Source organism: Vanessa cardui, chromosome Z (assembly GCF_905220365.1).
Source record: "Vanessa cardui chromosome Z, ilVanCard2.1, whole genome shotgun sequence".
NCBI lineage: Eukaryota > Metazoa > Arthropoda > Insecta > Lepidoptera > Nymphalidae > Vanessa > Vanessa cardui.
In genome coordinates, this window is record NC_061154.1 from 16913075 (window position 1) to 16931762 (window position 18688).

The 18688-nt window shown below is 40.8% G+C and overlaps 2 protein-coding genes across 3 annotated transcripts in view; one reads left to right on the forward strand and one right to left on the reverse strand.

Annotated features, from left to right (window-relative positions):
- The window catches only part of LOC124543185 (alpha-mannosidase 2), an 83361-nt gene extending 68253 nt beyond the window's left edge, over positions 1-15108 (forward strand). Inside the window, exons 5-8 of the mRNA XM_047121270.1 lie at positions 9294-9386; positions 9915-10109; positions 10817-10928; positions 11000-15108. Of these exons, the coding sequence (XP_046977226.1) occupies positions 9294-9386; positions 9915-10109; positions 10817-10928; positions 11000-13716 (3117 nt within the window). The 3' untranslated portion in view covers positions 13717-15108. The remainder of the gene's footprint in view (positions 1-9293; positions 9387-9914; positions 10110-10816; positions 10929-10999) is intronic.
- Positions 15109-15420: 312 nt separating this feature from the next.
- Positions 15421-18424, reverse strand: LOC124543186 (ADP-ribosylation factor-like protein 5B). 2 transcript variants are annotated; one of them, XM_047121271.1, is made up of 6 exons: positions 18296-18424; positions 17855-18186; positions 17520-17728; positions 16849-16974; positions 15989-16098; positions 15421-15664 (listed from the first exon to the last, which is right to left on the reverse strand). In XM_047121271.1, exons 2-6 carry the CDS (start codon positions 17898-17900, stop codon positions 15616-15618), a joined length of 540 nt encoding a protein of 179 aa, XP_046977227.1. In that variant the 5' UTR covers positions 17901-18186; positions 18296-18424; the 3' UTR covers positions 15421-15615. The 2 variants fall into 2 exon arrangements, with proteins under 2 accessions (XP_046977227.1, XP_046977228.1); XM_047121272.1 differs by having other exon boundaries at positions 17855-17931; positions 18296-18412.
- Positions 18425-18688: the final 264 nt, after the last annotated feature.

The following is an 18688-nucleotide window of genomic DNA, read 5'->3' on the forward strand; positions in this document are numbered from 1 at the left end:
AAGGACAAAGGAGGACGCGGTTCCAAGCGTAAGTCGCGGAGAGATGCGTTTCTCTTAGAACGACTGAATGCGAAGGCGTACCTTAACCCTTATCTCGTTTAAGAACTTGACGCCGCGACGTCGCAACGTCGTGCAGCTGTAGTGGGTAATATCCAAGCGTGAATAGTGTAGTGAATACATCCATCTTAATATTTACTATATCCTCCGCAACCTTTACTCCGCAAATCCCGTCGTCCACTCCCTAAAAATGGAGAGGTTACTGGCGCAAAAATACTATCAAAAGTGAAATGTATACATATGTATATACATAAAATATCTATCTATATAAATAGTATGTACATATAAGTCAGTACGGGCGAGAGCCTCCGGCAAGAAGACATTGGAGTCGCAGGAGATCTTCGCTGCTTTTCGATCTACTGTAGTTAATAAGCTGATAATGTTAGAATAGCAGCTACTGTAAATCTCTGTACGCCAAAAATTGACACAAAAATATTAAATTAAATTATAAAAAAAGGCACGGCAACTGTGAGCCCGTGGATGTAGCTTAAAATAAAAAATTAAAAAAAAACATTTACCATCTTAGTTTTGTTCCGCAGTTGCTACAGAACTGCCGGTAAAGAGAGTCGGTGAAGTTACGGTAGCTTCGTGTATCCGAACGGAGTATATTGCTTCCCTAGAAACGGGCGGGTCGACTTCTCGTGTTGCGTGCGGCGGGTCGCTCGCTCACCAGCCTCTACCAGAGTTGTGTTAACTATGCGACTACGACTTCGTGGCTGTCGCTCCGCCCGTCGCCAGCCTTTTGGTTATCTGCTCGCTCTCGTAAAAATAATTATCAATCATTCTCTTCCTATACTTAATATATATATTGAGACCGACAACAAGTGCAGGCACAGAATATTGTTACAATAGTACATATAATACCTTACGATATATATTTTTTTGATATGATAACTTTGACGTATTGGATTTCGAAATATCTGCCAGTGAGCCGGAGCCCGCAGCCCTTGCTGCACCGAATAGAACTCACCTTTGAATGTGTGAAAATTTTTGATTGGAAACTCGATTTGCTTTTACATGCACGTCCCGAAATCGCGATACGAGACGAATGCACATTTGTCGGCGCGGCTAAATATTTTCGTTTCATTTGATTCGATCACTTTGATGGTTTTTGGAGTCTGGTTATTTCGGTTTTAATTTATTTGTTGGAACTGTTCTTAATTGTAACGAAAACATCACTTTACAAATGGTAGGAAATTATAACAGAAAAATTCGTATTCGACCATTTTTAAATATTATTGTTGTTTCTACTGACGAACGCCTCTTTCTGTCGGCTGCAACGAACGGTTGATGGTAATATTTTAAGTGGCCATGCTTACAACAGTTTATTTAAAGAAACTTTTGGATTATCCCGTGATATATTTTAACCTGTGAAAAATATGTATATCGCCTTTACTGTGTGATCTCTCCTTTATTTGAGTATTTTTTAATATCTTTAAAAGCACCGATTCAAGTTACGCAGTATAAAAAATTTGTTAATTATATGGCTAAAATAATTGGAAATGAACAAACTTTCTCAAGTACATACATTAGGATAATTTGCCAGTGCATTTAAAAAAACCCTCTATTGCAAATACACAAAACGTCTATGAATACAGTACGCAATAGGAAGAATAGCTATGAAAAATTACTCCGTAGGAACCGGGAGCGAATGAAATGAATTCATTAAAGTTACGGAACTCTGCCGATGGACATTGTGCTTTTTGAAAAAATCTATTAGAGAACATGGGTACTACAAAAAATCAAATAAATAAGCCTTCGAGGGTTTTGGTTTCACGCAGACCGCACAGAGCAGTATCACTGCTCGTCGTGTTTGCTTTCTCAAAGTCGAGTCAATATTTGTTTTTCCCGAATCGAATTTAGGAAAAATAGCGACCGTTGGATGACGGCAGCTCTATACTACGATTTATACAATATTCTACACAATATTACAATTATTTACACGGCATCGCGGCCGACATGCGGTCACGCTTCTGCATACGACGATATTGATTCTGAAGTACTCTAATGACTTACGATTTTGTGAAATAATTTGACTAAATCCAAGCCGGTAGATACGTTTTTAAACGTTGGAAAGTGCGTCGGTGTGAAATGTTTGTACAGTCGCGCGCGGTGGCCCTGCCGCCGAGTAACGCGATTATTTCCAGTATTAGATTATCGCCCGCTCCAAGTGGCGGCGTCTCTTAACGAAGTTGGCCTACGCGTGCATCGCCCGCACTTATTTGTACACAACGCTGGCGGACACTCTTTAGCGCGCCCTGCGACGCGTATATAGTGTAATATCATGTTTACAACTTCAGTTTTATTTCATATGCACGATCTATTTCGCTTGTACACATACCAATGTGTACAAGATACGACGGCGGCGCGCGGAGGCATTGCTCCGGTTTCAATAAACGTTTATGTCGTTTTTCAGTCATGCACCCTTGATGTAGGATCTAGCCACCGTTCGAATATGTTCTTGGTATGTTTCTAAAACAATAACAGTAGACATTTTAATTGTTCGTTTGGGCAACTCTAGCTTATGTTTAATTAAGATATCTTCATTACTTTATGAACATACAAACACTATGTTCACATTAGAGGAACACTCTGCTCGTTACGAAGAGAGGTCGCGGAGACGAGATGCTCGTTTGTGTAGTACTCGTCATTCTCGTACGTACTCGAACAAAATGCTAGGCTCTGCTAGTATGCGACTTGCGATACACTTCTATAAACACACTGAGCCGAGATGGTCATGCAGTGCTTAGAACGCGTAAATGATTGCCAACAAACTGCCACGCGTGAATCCACCGACCCGCATTGGAGCAGGGGTGGATTCACCTTCACCTCAAAGGGAAAGAATAGTCCAGTCAAATTACGAAATGAATAAACATGAGCGAACACAGTTTGGGCATTTTGAGGATCGAAAGGGGGGTGCACCCTGAGCTTAAATTCCAATTTGAGGGGCTGTAGTGAGGTCAGCTCAAGGTCATTTCGACCGAAACGCGTTTAATTCGATATCTCGAGAATGATCACTGTTAGCCAAAAAATTATAGAGACCTTTTCTTTTCCAAATTAAATTTACCAACTTTTTTATTTAAAACTTTTTTTTCTAACATTAATATTTTTCAACTTATGACTCCCGCAAGGCAAAAATTTCATTTTTTTTCCTATTTTTCGTCGTTTTCTCCCCAACCATTGGATTTTATTGAATTTTACCGATCATCAACGTAAAGATCTTTTAATTATGAACAATTTTGTTCTTAAACTTTTTTCTGTAGTGTCAATACCTTCGTAGTTATATATCATTTTACCGAGCGAAATCCGCGCCACTGTCGCAATATAAAAAGGTCAATCGATGAAACTATTTAAAAATAGGGTATTTAATTTGGGTAAATTTTTCGGTTAATTTGGGTAAGAAGTAAATTAACAATTAAAACTGTTTCACACATTTATTGATAAAAAAAATAGGTTATAAAATTCGGAAAGTTAAGCACCCGAGGTCGATGGAAGTGATTCGTGAATATTAAAGGCCCTGGCGGTATCGGGGCATACGTCGTCCTCGTCCATTACGTCAAGATCATCATCGTCGGTAATCTTGGCCATATTGGAACAATAGTTCTCTTGGCAATTATTGCAAATAACTGAGCAAAAGAGGCCGGCCTTTCTGCATCCGCACGCTTTGCCGCAGTTGGTTTTGCATTTGCACGCAATCGATCTCAGTAAATTATCCGGAGCTGGTTGCAATGACATCGTTATTGGCTCCAATCCACGGGGGGTGCGACGCCAGCCCCACTCCTCGGGTTCCAGATAATTTTCCAGCCAGTATTGTACTTGGTAGAAACACCTCAGCGAGTGAAAAAATGCCGCATCAGAGGTAGGAGGAAGGGATTCTAATTTAACCCTCCCACTGCCTGCCATTTTTTTATATCCCTTATATCGGAGCTCGTTGAGATTTGTACAATTCGTGTCACCCGCCTTGCGATACAAATTCAAAATGAATTGTTCGCCGTTTGAAGCGATAGTTGTTTTATCTGCTTTGTCTTGCAGAAAAACTTCAGTTAACGAAACCAAATCCGGAGATTTTTTCAATGCGGTCATTGTTTTCAGCTTGCCTAGGTTGAATGGTGCCGACGTTGTGTCGCAACCACTAATGGCGTGCAAAAATAATAGGTTTTTTGCGGCATTCGGCCCATATATCGGTTTGAGGCAGTGTGGGCTATATGTAGCGTCCGTCGATTTGCCTCGGCCAGGTTTTCTCAAGAAAATGTTGTTGCACGCGCCGGCTGTTGCAGTCAGCAAAACCAGCAAATCCACGTCCTCACCAATAACAACCGCAGCACTATACTCCTGCGAAATTCTCTTAGCCGTACTGATAATTAGACCATCCGCATCCTCTACGGCTTGCTCCACCTCTATGTCTGATTTGATGAGAACCGTTTTCAGTAGTGAGATGAATCTGGTCTTATTGCTCTCGTTGCCTAAAAACTTATCTTGAGTTGCGGTGACGGTCATATTGTCGGTGAAAATTATATCCACACATGGCTTCAACTGGGATCGGCGCAGTCGTTCGGCAGATTTGGTGCCAAAGTTGGAAATATCTTCGGGATAGCCATCGAATACAATTACTACGTCTGTACCGTAGTGTTTTTTTGTGTATGCTACGTATTTCTGGCATATATCGGAGTAGGTAACGTTGCTGCCCCACACAACCCTGTGTAGAAGAAATCCACCGTCAATAATGAATTTTGGGTTCGGCCCTAAGTCCGGAGGTGTTTTTAACGGCAGGAAGCAATCATACAACGTAGATTTTGTGCCGTGGCGCATTCCTTCCTGTGTGAATAACGACATCGGATAAGGTGCCAGCTCGTGTTTTAAGATTTCTTTTAATTCCGTTGGCAAATTTTCAGACAGAGTCATTCGTTGGAATAATAACAGCGGCTGAACTGGAACAACTGGCGCATTGTCATCCACGCGGATGCTGTTGGTAATTGCAGCTAATGGAAGGACTTTTTTTTTTCGTTGAAACTTGTACGTCGCGAATGGTCTTCCGATCATCTCGTTCAACATTTTCGCGCCAACTTCATCGCAAAGATGACAGTTGATTGTCGAGTCGCCGATGGCACCAGTACTTAGTGACCGCAAGTTGCATGCCTCGATGAAAGGTTGGCGCTCACTCAACCAGTTGTCCAGTTTTTCTGAGTCGCTGTTATCTCGCACAATGCGCGACGGTCTAGCATCAACATGCTGCTCAGTAGTTGCGCTGAATACGCCGCAAAAATTTTCGACTTCGTCACAAACGTGTAGCATTGAGATCATTCCTAGAATCCATCTGGATGTTGTGTGAGAGTTTATCCCACGTCCTTGCGTTAGTCCACCAGCTACTTTCATAGGTCGATTTAATCTTTGCTCAATTACCATGTCGGACATAATTCCTGACCACGACTTGTCCGTAAAGTGCATCGTAAAGAAGCCATTAACAAAATCTTGCAGCTCGAAATCAAGAAATTTATCTTGCAAATCCATCATTCTCTGCAGATATATATGTGCTGCTTTTGCGTACAAGAAATGGCCACTAGCGTGGAAATATGGCAACATTTTTTGGATGGTGTCAAGATGCAAGTTCCAATTTCCCGATCTTTCGGCTTCAATGAAGTTTTTCATGAGCGTAACCATACGAAAGTATTGTATCCAAAGTCTTCCGGTCGGGCTCAGCTCTTCAAGTACTTTCAGTTGATTTTCGAATTTCTTATACGCGGCTTCAACAACAGGATTCTCGGCTTCTGCGAGGATGTAGGATCGTTCGGGCCCGGATAAAATCGAATCAAGTTCTTCTCGCTCTTCTTCCGTAAATTCGCTCTCCATGCTGTCAATTATCATCTTGGCTAGCGATTGGTGAACCAGTGTGTGTCCTCTGACAGCCCGAGAATATGCATGTCCAGACAAAATATGGACGACGCTGTTACCAGCGTATATCGTCTGTAGAAGCTCTGTCAGGCCACTGCCATCCATAATGTTTCCTATTGAGCCTAAGAAGGACATCAATAAATGAAACCCGCCCAAACGGAGGACTATTTTACCGACAGGTGAAGTCGAATCAACGCCAGATATAATATCGTGAGCTTTCATGAAAAGCGGAAGGTCGAAAGTGACAACACATCCTTTTTGCCCGGCATCTTTGCATTTTTCGGTAGCCAAACGTAACGCGGTATAAATAGTGTCTTCTTTGGACGGAGGAGCATCGATGACTGGTAATGGAATCACCCTCGTTTTCTTGAATGATCTTTCAGCTATCACTTGCTGCATGAAGCCATTCCATCCACCAATATCGGGTCGAACAGTCCACTTGCCATACAACCATAAAAAGTCGGCAAGCGTTGGAGAAATCGTCAGATTTATCGGACGAATGGAATTGATGTTGAGGGCACAAAGTTCATTCGGGCCACAACGGTTTTCGTATGTCTCGATAGGGATGTGTCCGAACTTTGCTATCTCCGCCGCAGTTAATTTCGTAGATTTCCGCGAGGCAGGTGCTTCGTAAGAGACGGCTTCGCAAGGAGTAACGCACTGTATACCCCCCATTACATGAAAAGTATTGTGGCCATCAATTGTATTAACATTGAAATCGGAATTATCGAAGACAAACTGGGAAAAACCATATACCCCGATTTTTGGAGAATGATTCTGGATACAGCATGATTCAAATAATAACACTTCATTGTAGGAAGAGCAAAATCCAAAAGCTGACAGTATGTCGATGAGATGTTTTGACGCAAATTTCCTGTACAGAAATGTTGCAACTCCCAATTGCAGGGGAGAATGAAATCGGCGAGGTCGAACTGCAGTCATGATGGCATGTGCGATGGTAGTGCAGATAGTTTCCCACTTATTGGTCGTTGAACACTTGTATTTCATTATTAAAGTGCGAAGAAAAACTTTGAGCGATTGTGGAATTGTCGACTCAATATTTTTCATGAAATCGTCGATCGGAGGAAATTCGTCTTGCAGCAAAAGGCCTCGAATATCTTCTAGTATTATTCCTGCTGCTTCTTCGACAACACGTGATCTCTCTTCTGCTGGATTTCCTTTTTTCGCCTTATAAAACGAATCGCTCAAAATTTTCGCACCTGCATTCGTTAAGCAAATAAATGTGCCAAGACGTGGTCGTTCGAATATCACGATATTATCGCGGTACTTGTTTATTAAGTACTTTTTTATGGTACGGAAGTCTACTTCTTCAGCACCCTCGATTTGGTGGGTTATGTCGGAAAGTTTAAATTGACAATCATCATCATTCGATAGCATGTAATTGTATATTGCGTCGACAATGTCTTCGATATTTTCACAACTGCGTCTTCTTTTTACTCCCCTTTTCGGTTTAACTTTTAAATCGAGCCAGCATTTGTGATGGTATCTTGCGCCAGCACCAACATCATCAGAAACTTCTCGTATACGCGCACTCACCGACTGTGACACTTGATCATTTCGGCCCTCCAATATCGACAATATGGATTTTTTCACCGCTGAAAATGATTTTACCGAACTTATACGAATTCGTTGTTTGAGGCGAACGCGTTGGTTCGTTTCTTGAACGTTTTCCGGAATCTTTTCGGTGCAAATAAAGCACGAGTTTTTGAAATCGAATTCCTCTTCATGTGGCACGGGTAAAGGTGTCGGTGTCCGCGATGACGACGAAGAGTCTGACGACAGACTTCGCCGTACAACAGCCGCCGCAGCTCTCTCGTCTCCATAATGTCTTTGACACGAAGAATGCACCCTAATAAATAATTAATACCAGGAGTAAATACTGGAAAATTTTGTGATGATGAAAAGTAATTTTTATAACGGTCAAAAAATAATGAATATTACCTTATACTCGATAGAGAGGTTAACATGCGCTCATGTTCCTTATTTCCCCTTATCACGCTGGCTTTTATAAGTGTTTGTATCCGTTTTTTTTGCACCGTTATAACTTCTCCTTCACTCAACGTTTTGCTGCATATAAAGCAATGTTCCATTTTTATTTTTTACAGCAGCACAACATTCTAAAACCGAAAATACACGATTTTTGATCCTCACTGCGTAGAAGCCAAGAAAACACTGAACAACTGAACGGTTATGCTCACTTCCACTCCCCTTTACCCCGACCCTTTCTTAGGCTAAAAATAGATTTCATGGGACGAGGGTTACCCCAGGTATAAAAATCGAGGACAGATGTTCCTTACTTGCACTAATACACGCAACAGTGTGTCTGTGGATACACGTTGCGACAATGGCGCGGAATTCGCTCGGTAAAATGATATATAACTACGAAAGTATTGGCACTACAGAAAAAAGTTTAAGAACAAAATTGTTCATAATTAAAAGATCTTTACGTTGATGATCGGTAAAATTCAATAAAATCCAATGGTTGGGGAGAAAACGACGAAAAATAGGAAAAAAAATGAAATTTTTGCCTTGCGGGAGTCATAAGTTGAAAAATATTAATGTTAGAAAAAAAAGTTTTAAATAAAAAAGTTGGTAAATTTAATTTGGAAAAGAAAAGGTCTCTATAATTTTTTGGCTAACAGTGATCATTCTCGAGATATCGAATTAAACGCGTTTCGGTCGAAATGACCTTGAGCTGACCTCACTACAGCCCCTCAAATTGGAATTTAAGCTCAGGGTGCACCCCCCTTTCAATCCTCAAAATGCCCAAACTGTGTTCGCTCATGTTTATTTAACCCGTTTTTAGCCGTAATTTGACTGGACTAGAAGGCTTAGCCGAGCCGTGGGAGATTATCGGGTTGCTACTATTGATTATTATAAACTAAAGCATAAAATATATTATTGCATATATATATATATATATATATATATATATATATATATATATATATATATATATATAAACACATTATACTTTAGTCAGTCGTACACTATCAAAAATGTCAGCAATGCTAAAACTCTATGTATAAACGTTATTTTTGGCAAAAACAAACAAAATACTTAGGTATATCATAAAATTGAAACTATAATAAAAAAATAGTAAAGGGTAGATAAAGCGAGAGCAGTGCTGCACGCGCGACCGCATCGAGCGTCTAATGGTGTGTGGCGCCGCGTGCTCGCCGCCACTCGTACCCGTGTCCGCACGCGCCGGCCGCACTCGCCTAGAAAGATGTCTCACGGTCGATTTCCGACTCCGATGTGGAGTCTTTCGTTTTCGGTGCATGTTATCGACACGTCATATGATTATTAAAATCTTTACTTTTCAGCCGAGTTGGCTGCGGACAAAGGAGTTTTGGGACCGAACATTTGAAGATCGTTACGAGCTCATCAAGAACGACAGCCGGCGACCGCCGTTGAAGGTACATCTCGACCGAGTATTTTATTTTTTTTAATGCGCCGGTATGCTTCCACGACATCATTCCAATCAAGTTCACTTTGCTCGGAAACTCAATGCAATGTATCAATCTACCTACATATGTTGCGGGGACTTAATATGCTTTTGTTTAGTGTATAGCTTAGTATTCAAAATCAGCTTTACAGATTGAACTTTCATTCGCATTCATTAACACACCGGTCTCAGCGCGGTATTAGGATATTAAAAGTTTGGTAATTATAGAGGAAAATAACTCCGCTAGCCGTTCGCTAAGCGTGCGGTTCCTAACTTTTACAAATGTATATTTTGAACTAATTAAACCGAGCCTTGTAACTCATGCCTCGTTAAATTATATTAATTTGCTTAAAAGAGTAATCAAACTACATTAAAAGCTTAGAGCAAGATACAATCGGATTTTTATAAGTTTGATTAATTGTTTCCACGCGCGGTATGCGTTACGTTATTTGTAGCAAAATGGCGGCTAGATTGTATCCTTGGTACTCTCACTCTACAGGTGATCGTGGTGCCGCACTCGCACAACGACCCCGGCTGGTTGAAGACGTTCGAGCAGTACTTTGAGTGGAAAACGAAGAACATCATCAACAACATCGTGCAGAAACTCCATCAGTACCCCAATATGACTTTCATTTGGACCGAGATGTCATTTCTCAACGCGTGGTGGGAGCGATCTCACCCGGTCAAGCAAAAGGTGAAAATATATAATTAATAAGAATGTTCTGACACAAATGCTTCGATGATTGGGAATTCATACATTTAATTACTGTAGACCATTACGAAATGAAACTTGCAAAAACTTTGGGATCCACGTGGCCAATAATAACCACGTGCGCCCCACGTGACTACTTCCGCTGCAGCGCGTGCTCTAAAGCTTAGTATCGCCATCTAGTGAAGCGGCTCTCATAAAATATAAATATTGTGTGGTGTAGTATAATCTAATATACAAGTCCTTATAACTATCGTTCAGGTTTCAAAATTTTGCTCAAATCCAAATAATTACACGAGTTTACTACATCTAAAACATATCTCATTGTTAGTTTATGGTAGACGCCGCACCAACGGGCCTGATTGGTATTCCTTCATATGTTACAAACGATTTAATAAGTTATTATCATTACACAGGACCGAATTAAGTATAAAAATTTTTGATTATCAAAGGACGTAAGCAATAAACGAATTACGTTTAGCAAATACATCAGACAGATATTAAATACACTGCAAAGCGCTAGAGCCTCGAGCGCCATCTCCAGTTGCCCTCGCTTACTGCTTACCTCAGTACGTACATCGACTTCGCTGGCGACATCTCTTAAACTGAGAGCAAATATTACAACATGTCTAAAAATAAGTATTTATCTCAGTGTAATGTTATGTAAACAGATGTGCTATATTGTATTTCAGGCACTGAAGAAGTTGATTAAAGAGGGTCGCCTAGAGATAACGGGCGGAGGCTGGGTGATGCCGGACGAAGCCTGCACACATATCTATGCTCTGGTGGACCAGTTCATTGAAGGTATTCATATATATTTTAATAAAAAGGTACCTTCCGGCTAGATAAGATTATACATGTATTTTGTATTTCAGGACATCAATGGGTCAAAACGAATCTTGGGACATCGCCCAAGACCGGGTGGTCGATTGATCCATTTGGTCATGGCCCAACCGTGCCGTACCTCCTGGACCAGAGTGGACTCGAAGGCACCGTCATCCAGAGAATACACTACGCCTGGAAGCAATGGTTAGCGCAGAGGCAGATCGAGGAATTCTACTGGGTTACCAACTGGTCCGAAAAGAAGCCTTCTCTTATCGTCCATAATCAGCCCTTCGACATCTATTCAATTAAGAGTACATGTGGTCCGCACCCCTCTGTCTGCTTAGGCTTTGATTTCAGGAAAATACCGGGGGAATATTCGGAGTACACCGCGAAATACGAGGAGATAACCGACCAGAACCTCCACAGCAAGTCCAAGACCCTGATAGACGAATACGATCGGATTGGCTCCCTGACCACACACAACGTCGTGCTCGTGCCGCTCGGCGACGACTTCCGATACGAGTACGGCGTGGAGTTCGACGCCCAGTACACTAATTATATGAAAATGTTCAATTATATTAATAATCATAAAGATACCTTTAACGCTGATGTTTCATTTGGAACGCCCCTCGACTATTTTAACGCTATGAAAGACAGGCACAAAAATATACCAACGCTCAAAGGAGACTTCTTTGTGTACTCAGATATATTCAGTGAAGGAAAACCGGCCTACTGGTCCGGTTACTTCACCACCCGACCGTACCTAAAAATCTTAGCTCGCCAGTTTGAGCATCACCTGAGAACCGCTGAGATTATCTTCACGCTGGTTGCGAACTATATTAAACAATCGACCACGCTAAAGCTGATCTCATCTGAAAAAAGATTAGAAAAGTTCTACGAACAATTGATTACAGCTCGTAGGAACTTAGGTCTGTTCCAGCACCATGATGCAATCACCGGAACGTCCAAATCCAGCGTGATGTTCGACTACGGAACCAAACTGTTCACGAGCATTTATCACTGCATTCGCCTGCAAGAGGCAGCGCTCACCACCATCATGTTGCCCGATCCATCTCTCCACGCGCAGAGCATTCTCCAGAGCCAGTACGAGTGGGAAACGTACGGCAAGCAGCCGAAACAGCTGCAGGTGTCGGTCGTCGACAAAAGGAAAGTTGTTCTGTTTAACTCGCTCGCCGAAGAACGCACGGATGTAATATCGGTCCGCTCGAATACCAGCAGCGTGCGCGTTTACGACACGCGTAGGAAAGAGTACGTCCAGTACCAGATCACGCCGATTATCGAAGTACGGGAGCACGGCAAGTATGTCATCAGTGACACGAGCTTCGATGTCCTTTTCGTCGCCACGGTGCCGCCGCTGACTGCGGTCACTTTTAATCTCGAGGAATACACGAACACGTCGCAGCACTGCGTAATCTTTTGCAACAATTGCAGCGACAAAATATTGGCCTCCGATAAAACCGAAAACTTCACAGTAAAGAAGATGATGCCTGGTGATATTCAACTTGAGAATTCGGTTTTAAAACTTTTGATTGATAGAAATACTGGGCTCCTGAGGCAAATTAACAGGAAAGACAATCGAAGGAGACACGTCGTCGAAATGCAGTTCGGTGCTTATCAAAGCGCCCAACGACACTCGGGAGCTTATCTCTTCATGCCGGACTACGACGCTCCCGAGAAAAAGGTCCTACATCAATACGGCAGTGGAACAAGCCCGCAAGACGAGAACATAATCATCCTGTCGGGGCCCGTGTCCACTGAGATCACTACCCTCTACCTACCTCTTCTAGTCCATACGGTTAAAATTTACAATGTCAAAGATATTGCTCTGTCCCATGCCGTACACGTCGAGAATGTCGTTGACTTTGAAAGCCCTCCGAAAAACCGAGAAACAGAGTTATTCATGAGATTACAAACAAACATACAGAATGGAGAAGTGCCTGAATTCTACACAGATCAGAACGGCTTCCAGTACCAGAAGAGGATTAAAGTAGAGAAGTTAGGTATCGAAGGAAACTACTATCCGATTACGACGATGGCTTGGCTGCAGGATGAGGAGGTCAGGCTTACTCTCATTACCGACCACGCACAGGGAGCCGCATCTTATGAACCCGGCCGCTTAGAAGTCATGCTCGATAGGCGAACTCTGTACGACGACCATCGGGGCATCGGGGAAGGGGTCGTAGACAACAAACCCACGGTGTTCCACAACTGGATTCTCCTCGAGCCAATTTCTGCAGACAGGCGGAAGAGAGATACGAGCGAGCACGTGTCCGGAGTACTGAACAGACGAAACTTCAGTCCAGATGCTAAGACCACTATATACGAACTGCCCACGCGCACCGCAGATCATTTGAGCAGGACCATGAATTACCCGCTAAACGTGTACGTCGTGGACACCAGCGAGGTGGGCAACGTAAACGTAAAGACCTATCAGACCTTTATTCAAAACTTCCCTCCGGACGTACACATGGTCTCGTTGCGAACTATTACTGATGAGGTGTTGGAGCAGTTCCCGAGTCCCGCCTGCTTTATGGTGCTGCACAGGCCCGGCTTCAGCTGCTCGCTGGGCGACGGCTCTCGGCGGACCTCCGCTCGCTTCACGGCGAAAACCTTGTTCAACGGATTGCGCATTTCAAACCTTACCTCAGTGAGTCTGACTGGGCTTAGGACGTACAAGTCGCTCTCCGGACTGGAGGACATCGAAATAGATCCGCTCGAAATAAAAACCTACAAAATAAGGTTTTAAACAACACAGGAGCACGTGTAGCCCAGTCGCCTTACGGGCGCCGGCGTCAACATTAATGAGAGGAAATGACTGTTTAGAATCACATATTCAACTGTTACGTACGTGTCTAATAGTAGTGTGTAAACTCCCTTCTCCTTGAGCGCTTCTTCGCAAACAAACTATTATTACAATTTATATTTCGACACATCAAGTCAACAAAAATCTAGATTAATCTACCTCAGGACCAAATTATAATAATACTCACAATTTTGCAATACCCTGTCTATTAAAATATGAATCTATTTTTTTGTATAGCCTATTCGACAGCGCCACTATACACGATATACTTCGCCTCGCCTTCGCACCCGATTTGAGATATTGTTACTATATTTACTGTCGTTTGAGCGTCCTCAGGAACGGTTTTTGTTTTCGGTTTTTGACTATCTATGATATTAGTACTTGCAAAGATCTCTTTAATTCTATCATTACTGGTCAATGTTAGTGAAATAGTTAGGAATCGTTACACGAATATACACAATCGGTACGCAGTACGCGCCCTCGAGGGCCATTCGGATGTTATAGTCGTAAAACGTAATGTTGTATTTTTAGGTGATCAGTGACCCGGTGGGCCGTGTCGGTGCTCGGGCCTGACGTCGCTGATTTATCACAAATTTTGCCAAATTGAATAATGTAAAAACGTTAATTTAGTCATAATTTTGATATAATAATTATTTATCGTTTGTATTATTTTCAAGTACAATCATGATTTATATTTGGTTGTGTTCGCATAATTTTAGAATTAGGCGATTTAGTACAATTTAAGTTACTCGTGTTTTGGGATTACGGCGTCGCCGCGTCGGGTCGTCCGAGGTGATAAGAAGTAGTCATTATTTATATTGAGAGGAATGTTTCCGAATCTCGTTACGCTCTGCCGGTATCCGAGTACCATCCACGTCACCTTGTACTGTGTCTTCGTTCTACTATCAATATTGCTGTCTAGAAATAATCGTAGTTAGTATTGAAATGGATGTTATTAAATGTTTATCGTCAAATTTCTAGTACGAAGGGGCCACTGTTTGAAGCGACTAGGCTTTTCACGATGTTCACTTCGTACATTTTATATTTAATACTATTTTGAACGCGACGACCTATTGCCGATGACTAAGTTGAGTATTGTATAAGACGAACTGTCACATTATATTTATTTGTACATAAACGAGTGTAAATATTATTTATTTCGTGCTTGTGTCACGACAACCCCGTGAGCGGGAACGCCCTGGTGTCTTGCTGTCATCTAACCGTTTGTACAGATGCGGTGTCGGCCACGGGAACGCTCCAAATCTATCTGCCGCAATTTTTTTGCTATTAAATAATATTTTTGTGTTTGTGGATCTTCAAAGTGATACTACTAGTTTAATTGTTTTTTTTAAATACTTACTAACGTAAAGTATTTTTGGCAGTTCAGCTTTCCTCAACATATTAATTAATCAGTATTGAGGAGGCTGTGGGCCAATGTGCCCCATACGTCGCGTCGGCTAAAATCTCCCCTAGACAAGTGTGGCAGGCCGTTCCCGTGGCCGGCCCGAGTGTCCACGGTGTGTTTGCGCGTGGACAGCATTTGCGTTCTCCTGCACTTTTTACTTGATACTGATTATGTGTTTTGTTCGGAAATGTACAATTTTTGTTTTACAATCAAATGTGTAGTTGAAATAAAATAACGAAAAAAAAAATCGAGAAAATTTATTTATTACATTACTCATACCATGCCTAGTGAATAGTTTATTTATTACAATATATAATAGAGTAAAATCAGACAAGAAGAATAGGATTTAATTTCACATGTTTTAAAAAATATACTCCATTATCGAAAAAAGTAACATCAATATTAATATTCAGCGACGAGGGCACGCTGCCGGGGCGTCACTTCTTCTTTATCCGGCTCGCGATCCACTCGAGGCCCATGTGCAAGCTGAAACCAACGCAACGGAATATTAAAGTGCCGCCCGCGCCGGTTATCCGGCGACCGCAAACTAAGGCTAAAGCTTTGAGAAAAGCAAATAATGCTTTTTCGTTTTCCAAAGCTTTACCGAGTACGCCGGGAGCTATTAGTTGTCTTAGATTGACATATTCATTTCAAATCACAAATTTATAAGTAATAAGTTTTGACCTATTTTAATTTTTTTTATTTATTATGAAGTGAAATTGGATCTTTAAAAGCATTGCCGATAATTAGTAAAGCGAAGAGGTAAACGAAATCATTCGACAGCCTATCATTAAAACGGGGCAGGCCTACCCCTCGCCGGTGAGCGCGCAGCAAGCCTGGATGTGCCACGGATGCTGCTTAATGGAAGTGAGATCCAGCTGCTCTGATATCTCCGCCGCCGTCATCGACCCCTTCACGTCCTGCAATCATCCACATCCTGCATAAGTTCACTGCTACAATAATATAACCAATGGTATACAATAAAAAACTACTTTTGACGACTCTTAGACAAAAAATGTTAGCAATAAAACTGATTTAAACAGACTCTCGTCCTCATAAAAGTACATGAACAACACGATGTACTCGTACAATTAGTGTACGCAACGGCCGTGAGGCGCCGGCGGGCGCAGTCAGTGCTGGGCAAACGCTACCGAACATGAACACGAGATAACGTCCATATATATATACCGACTAAAATAACAGTTAAACGTGGCAAGAGCCACAGTTACGCAAATTTTATTTATCTGTCGTGTTCGAGTGAGACTGACTACTATTTTAAGATGCCTAATAATCACACGGGGCGGCGACGGCTCTGAGGGATCGGTGACGAGCTTCTCTCATTCGCTACAGTCCCCGTAAAGTTAAAACACGATTCAGTTTTAGTGAATCTTATATAAAAGTCCACGGTGTTCTGGTTTATCATTTATAAATCTGTGCTCTATGAACAGGCTTAACAACTAATGGGACATAGATATTTATAATTAATTACAAACTAAGATTTACCTATAGCATGTGTTACATTGTGATGAATTAACTCACCAACTTGAATTACTAATGTTCATGTACATTACAAATACTAATATTGATTATGATACCACAATACTATTTTCAAATGTTACCAAATGACAACTCAATTATACATCGTAACTTGTACAGTATATAACATATACCTGTTTATTAGCAAAGACTAAGAGGCATGCCTTGCTAAGTTCTTCATGCAAGAGCATTCTATGCAGTTCCTCTCGGCTTATGTTCAATCTTTGTCGATCAGTGGAGTCAATCACCATTATCACAAACTGTAAGAGAGATGAGCGCTCTGTACTTAATTACATGACTTACGCATATCATATTTTTCATAGTAATAATAAATAAACAATTCTTGTTTATAAGTTTATGTTGGGTATCTAAGGTAAGGCATTGCTATATTACTTATGGATTTCCTGAAAATTTGCAATTTTTAAAAGAAAACAGTTTTATAAGAATTGTACAAATTGTATGTCTACTTAATATATTGTCCTCATAGCTCAGTACAAGGTGCTCATTCTTTGCGAAGCTATTCTTTATACACACTCGCATTGCAATAGCAACAACACAGACAAAACTATTTTCAATTTATTTTCATATGTGATTTTTGAAATGCAGAATATGCAGACAAAAGCAATAATCTTTGCAAGGAAGGTTTTAAAAATGTGGCACAGCAATATCGCAAGCATGGAAGTTGAGTTCAACAACAGAACTAGAAACAGCCTTTATGTTTACCTACATTATAACAAAACGATATTAAGTCACTTTAGGCATAAAGTTTCATAACTCACAGGTGTGTGACATTGACAATACATACTTCACTGTTTGTGTAGTAAGTGGTCCAAGCCGAGCGTAGACTCTGTTGCCCTCCCAGGTCCCACATCACAAAACGCAGGTTCCGCCATACTACTTCCTCGACATTGGAGCCGATAGTTGGCCTCGTGTGCACGGCCTCACCGAGAAGCAGCTGATAAAGTATTGTTGTTTTGCCAGCATTATCTAACCCAACGAGTACCAATTTGTGCTCTGGAAAACAAAGAAAGATAAATTTGACCTAACTACTATCTAACTACGTCAAGTATTTCAACTGACTGCACTATCTTATCATGTTACGACATTTATATACAACTACTTGTAAAAAATTTAGCTTACCTTCGTTTCCGAACAAGCTCCATATTTTTGAAAAAAGCAGTCCCATAATTTGATTAACAACAACCAATGTACGGTTTCTACGACAAAGACTTAATAATAATTTTAGTTCAATATTGACATCGTCTCCAAATGTTTTTAAATATATCGTCACTGCAAGTTAATGCACTTAATAACTAATAATTTTCAGAATGCTTCACATGGTTTGCTTGGTTGTTCAGTAGAAACATCATAATATGGTCTTCTGTTATGGTTAAAATTCCAAAAAATATGTTACATAGGCCTCGTTTCATTTAGATTCGATTTTACAAGAGAGCCTTATTATGTGAGTATACCTGTTGAAAAGTAGGTCAATTTACTAATATTTTGATTAAAATATTTTAACTTTCCATTTATTATTTATGTCCTTTAGGAAGTTGATTATAAAATACATTATTAATTTACCTTTAAATATCTACATTAAGGTTTTCATCAAAATCAACGACACCAACACTTATTATGAAATATAGAATAAGACTGTCACGACTCACGTATTATCTATTACTCGACGGTCGATGATAACTGTAGTCTATGCTCTATATGTCTATGCAATTCTCATTAAAAAATACTTATTAAAAATGTTAGTTTACAATTTAAAAAAAAAATCAATTGTCGTATTTTATTATAATTAGGTTTGTATTATGTTCTGAATGTAACTAATCTATATATTAACAACAATTTTTTTCTGCAATTTCTCGACTGTTCATAAGGATTATAAAAAAATGTTGCTAGGTAGGTAAAAGGTTAAAAAAATATACACTTCATAAACTGCATGAATGTTCAAGACTCCTTTGAAAT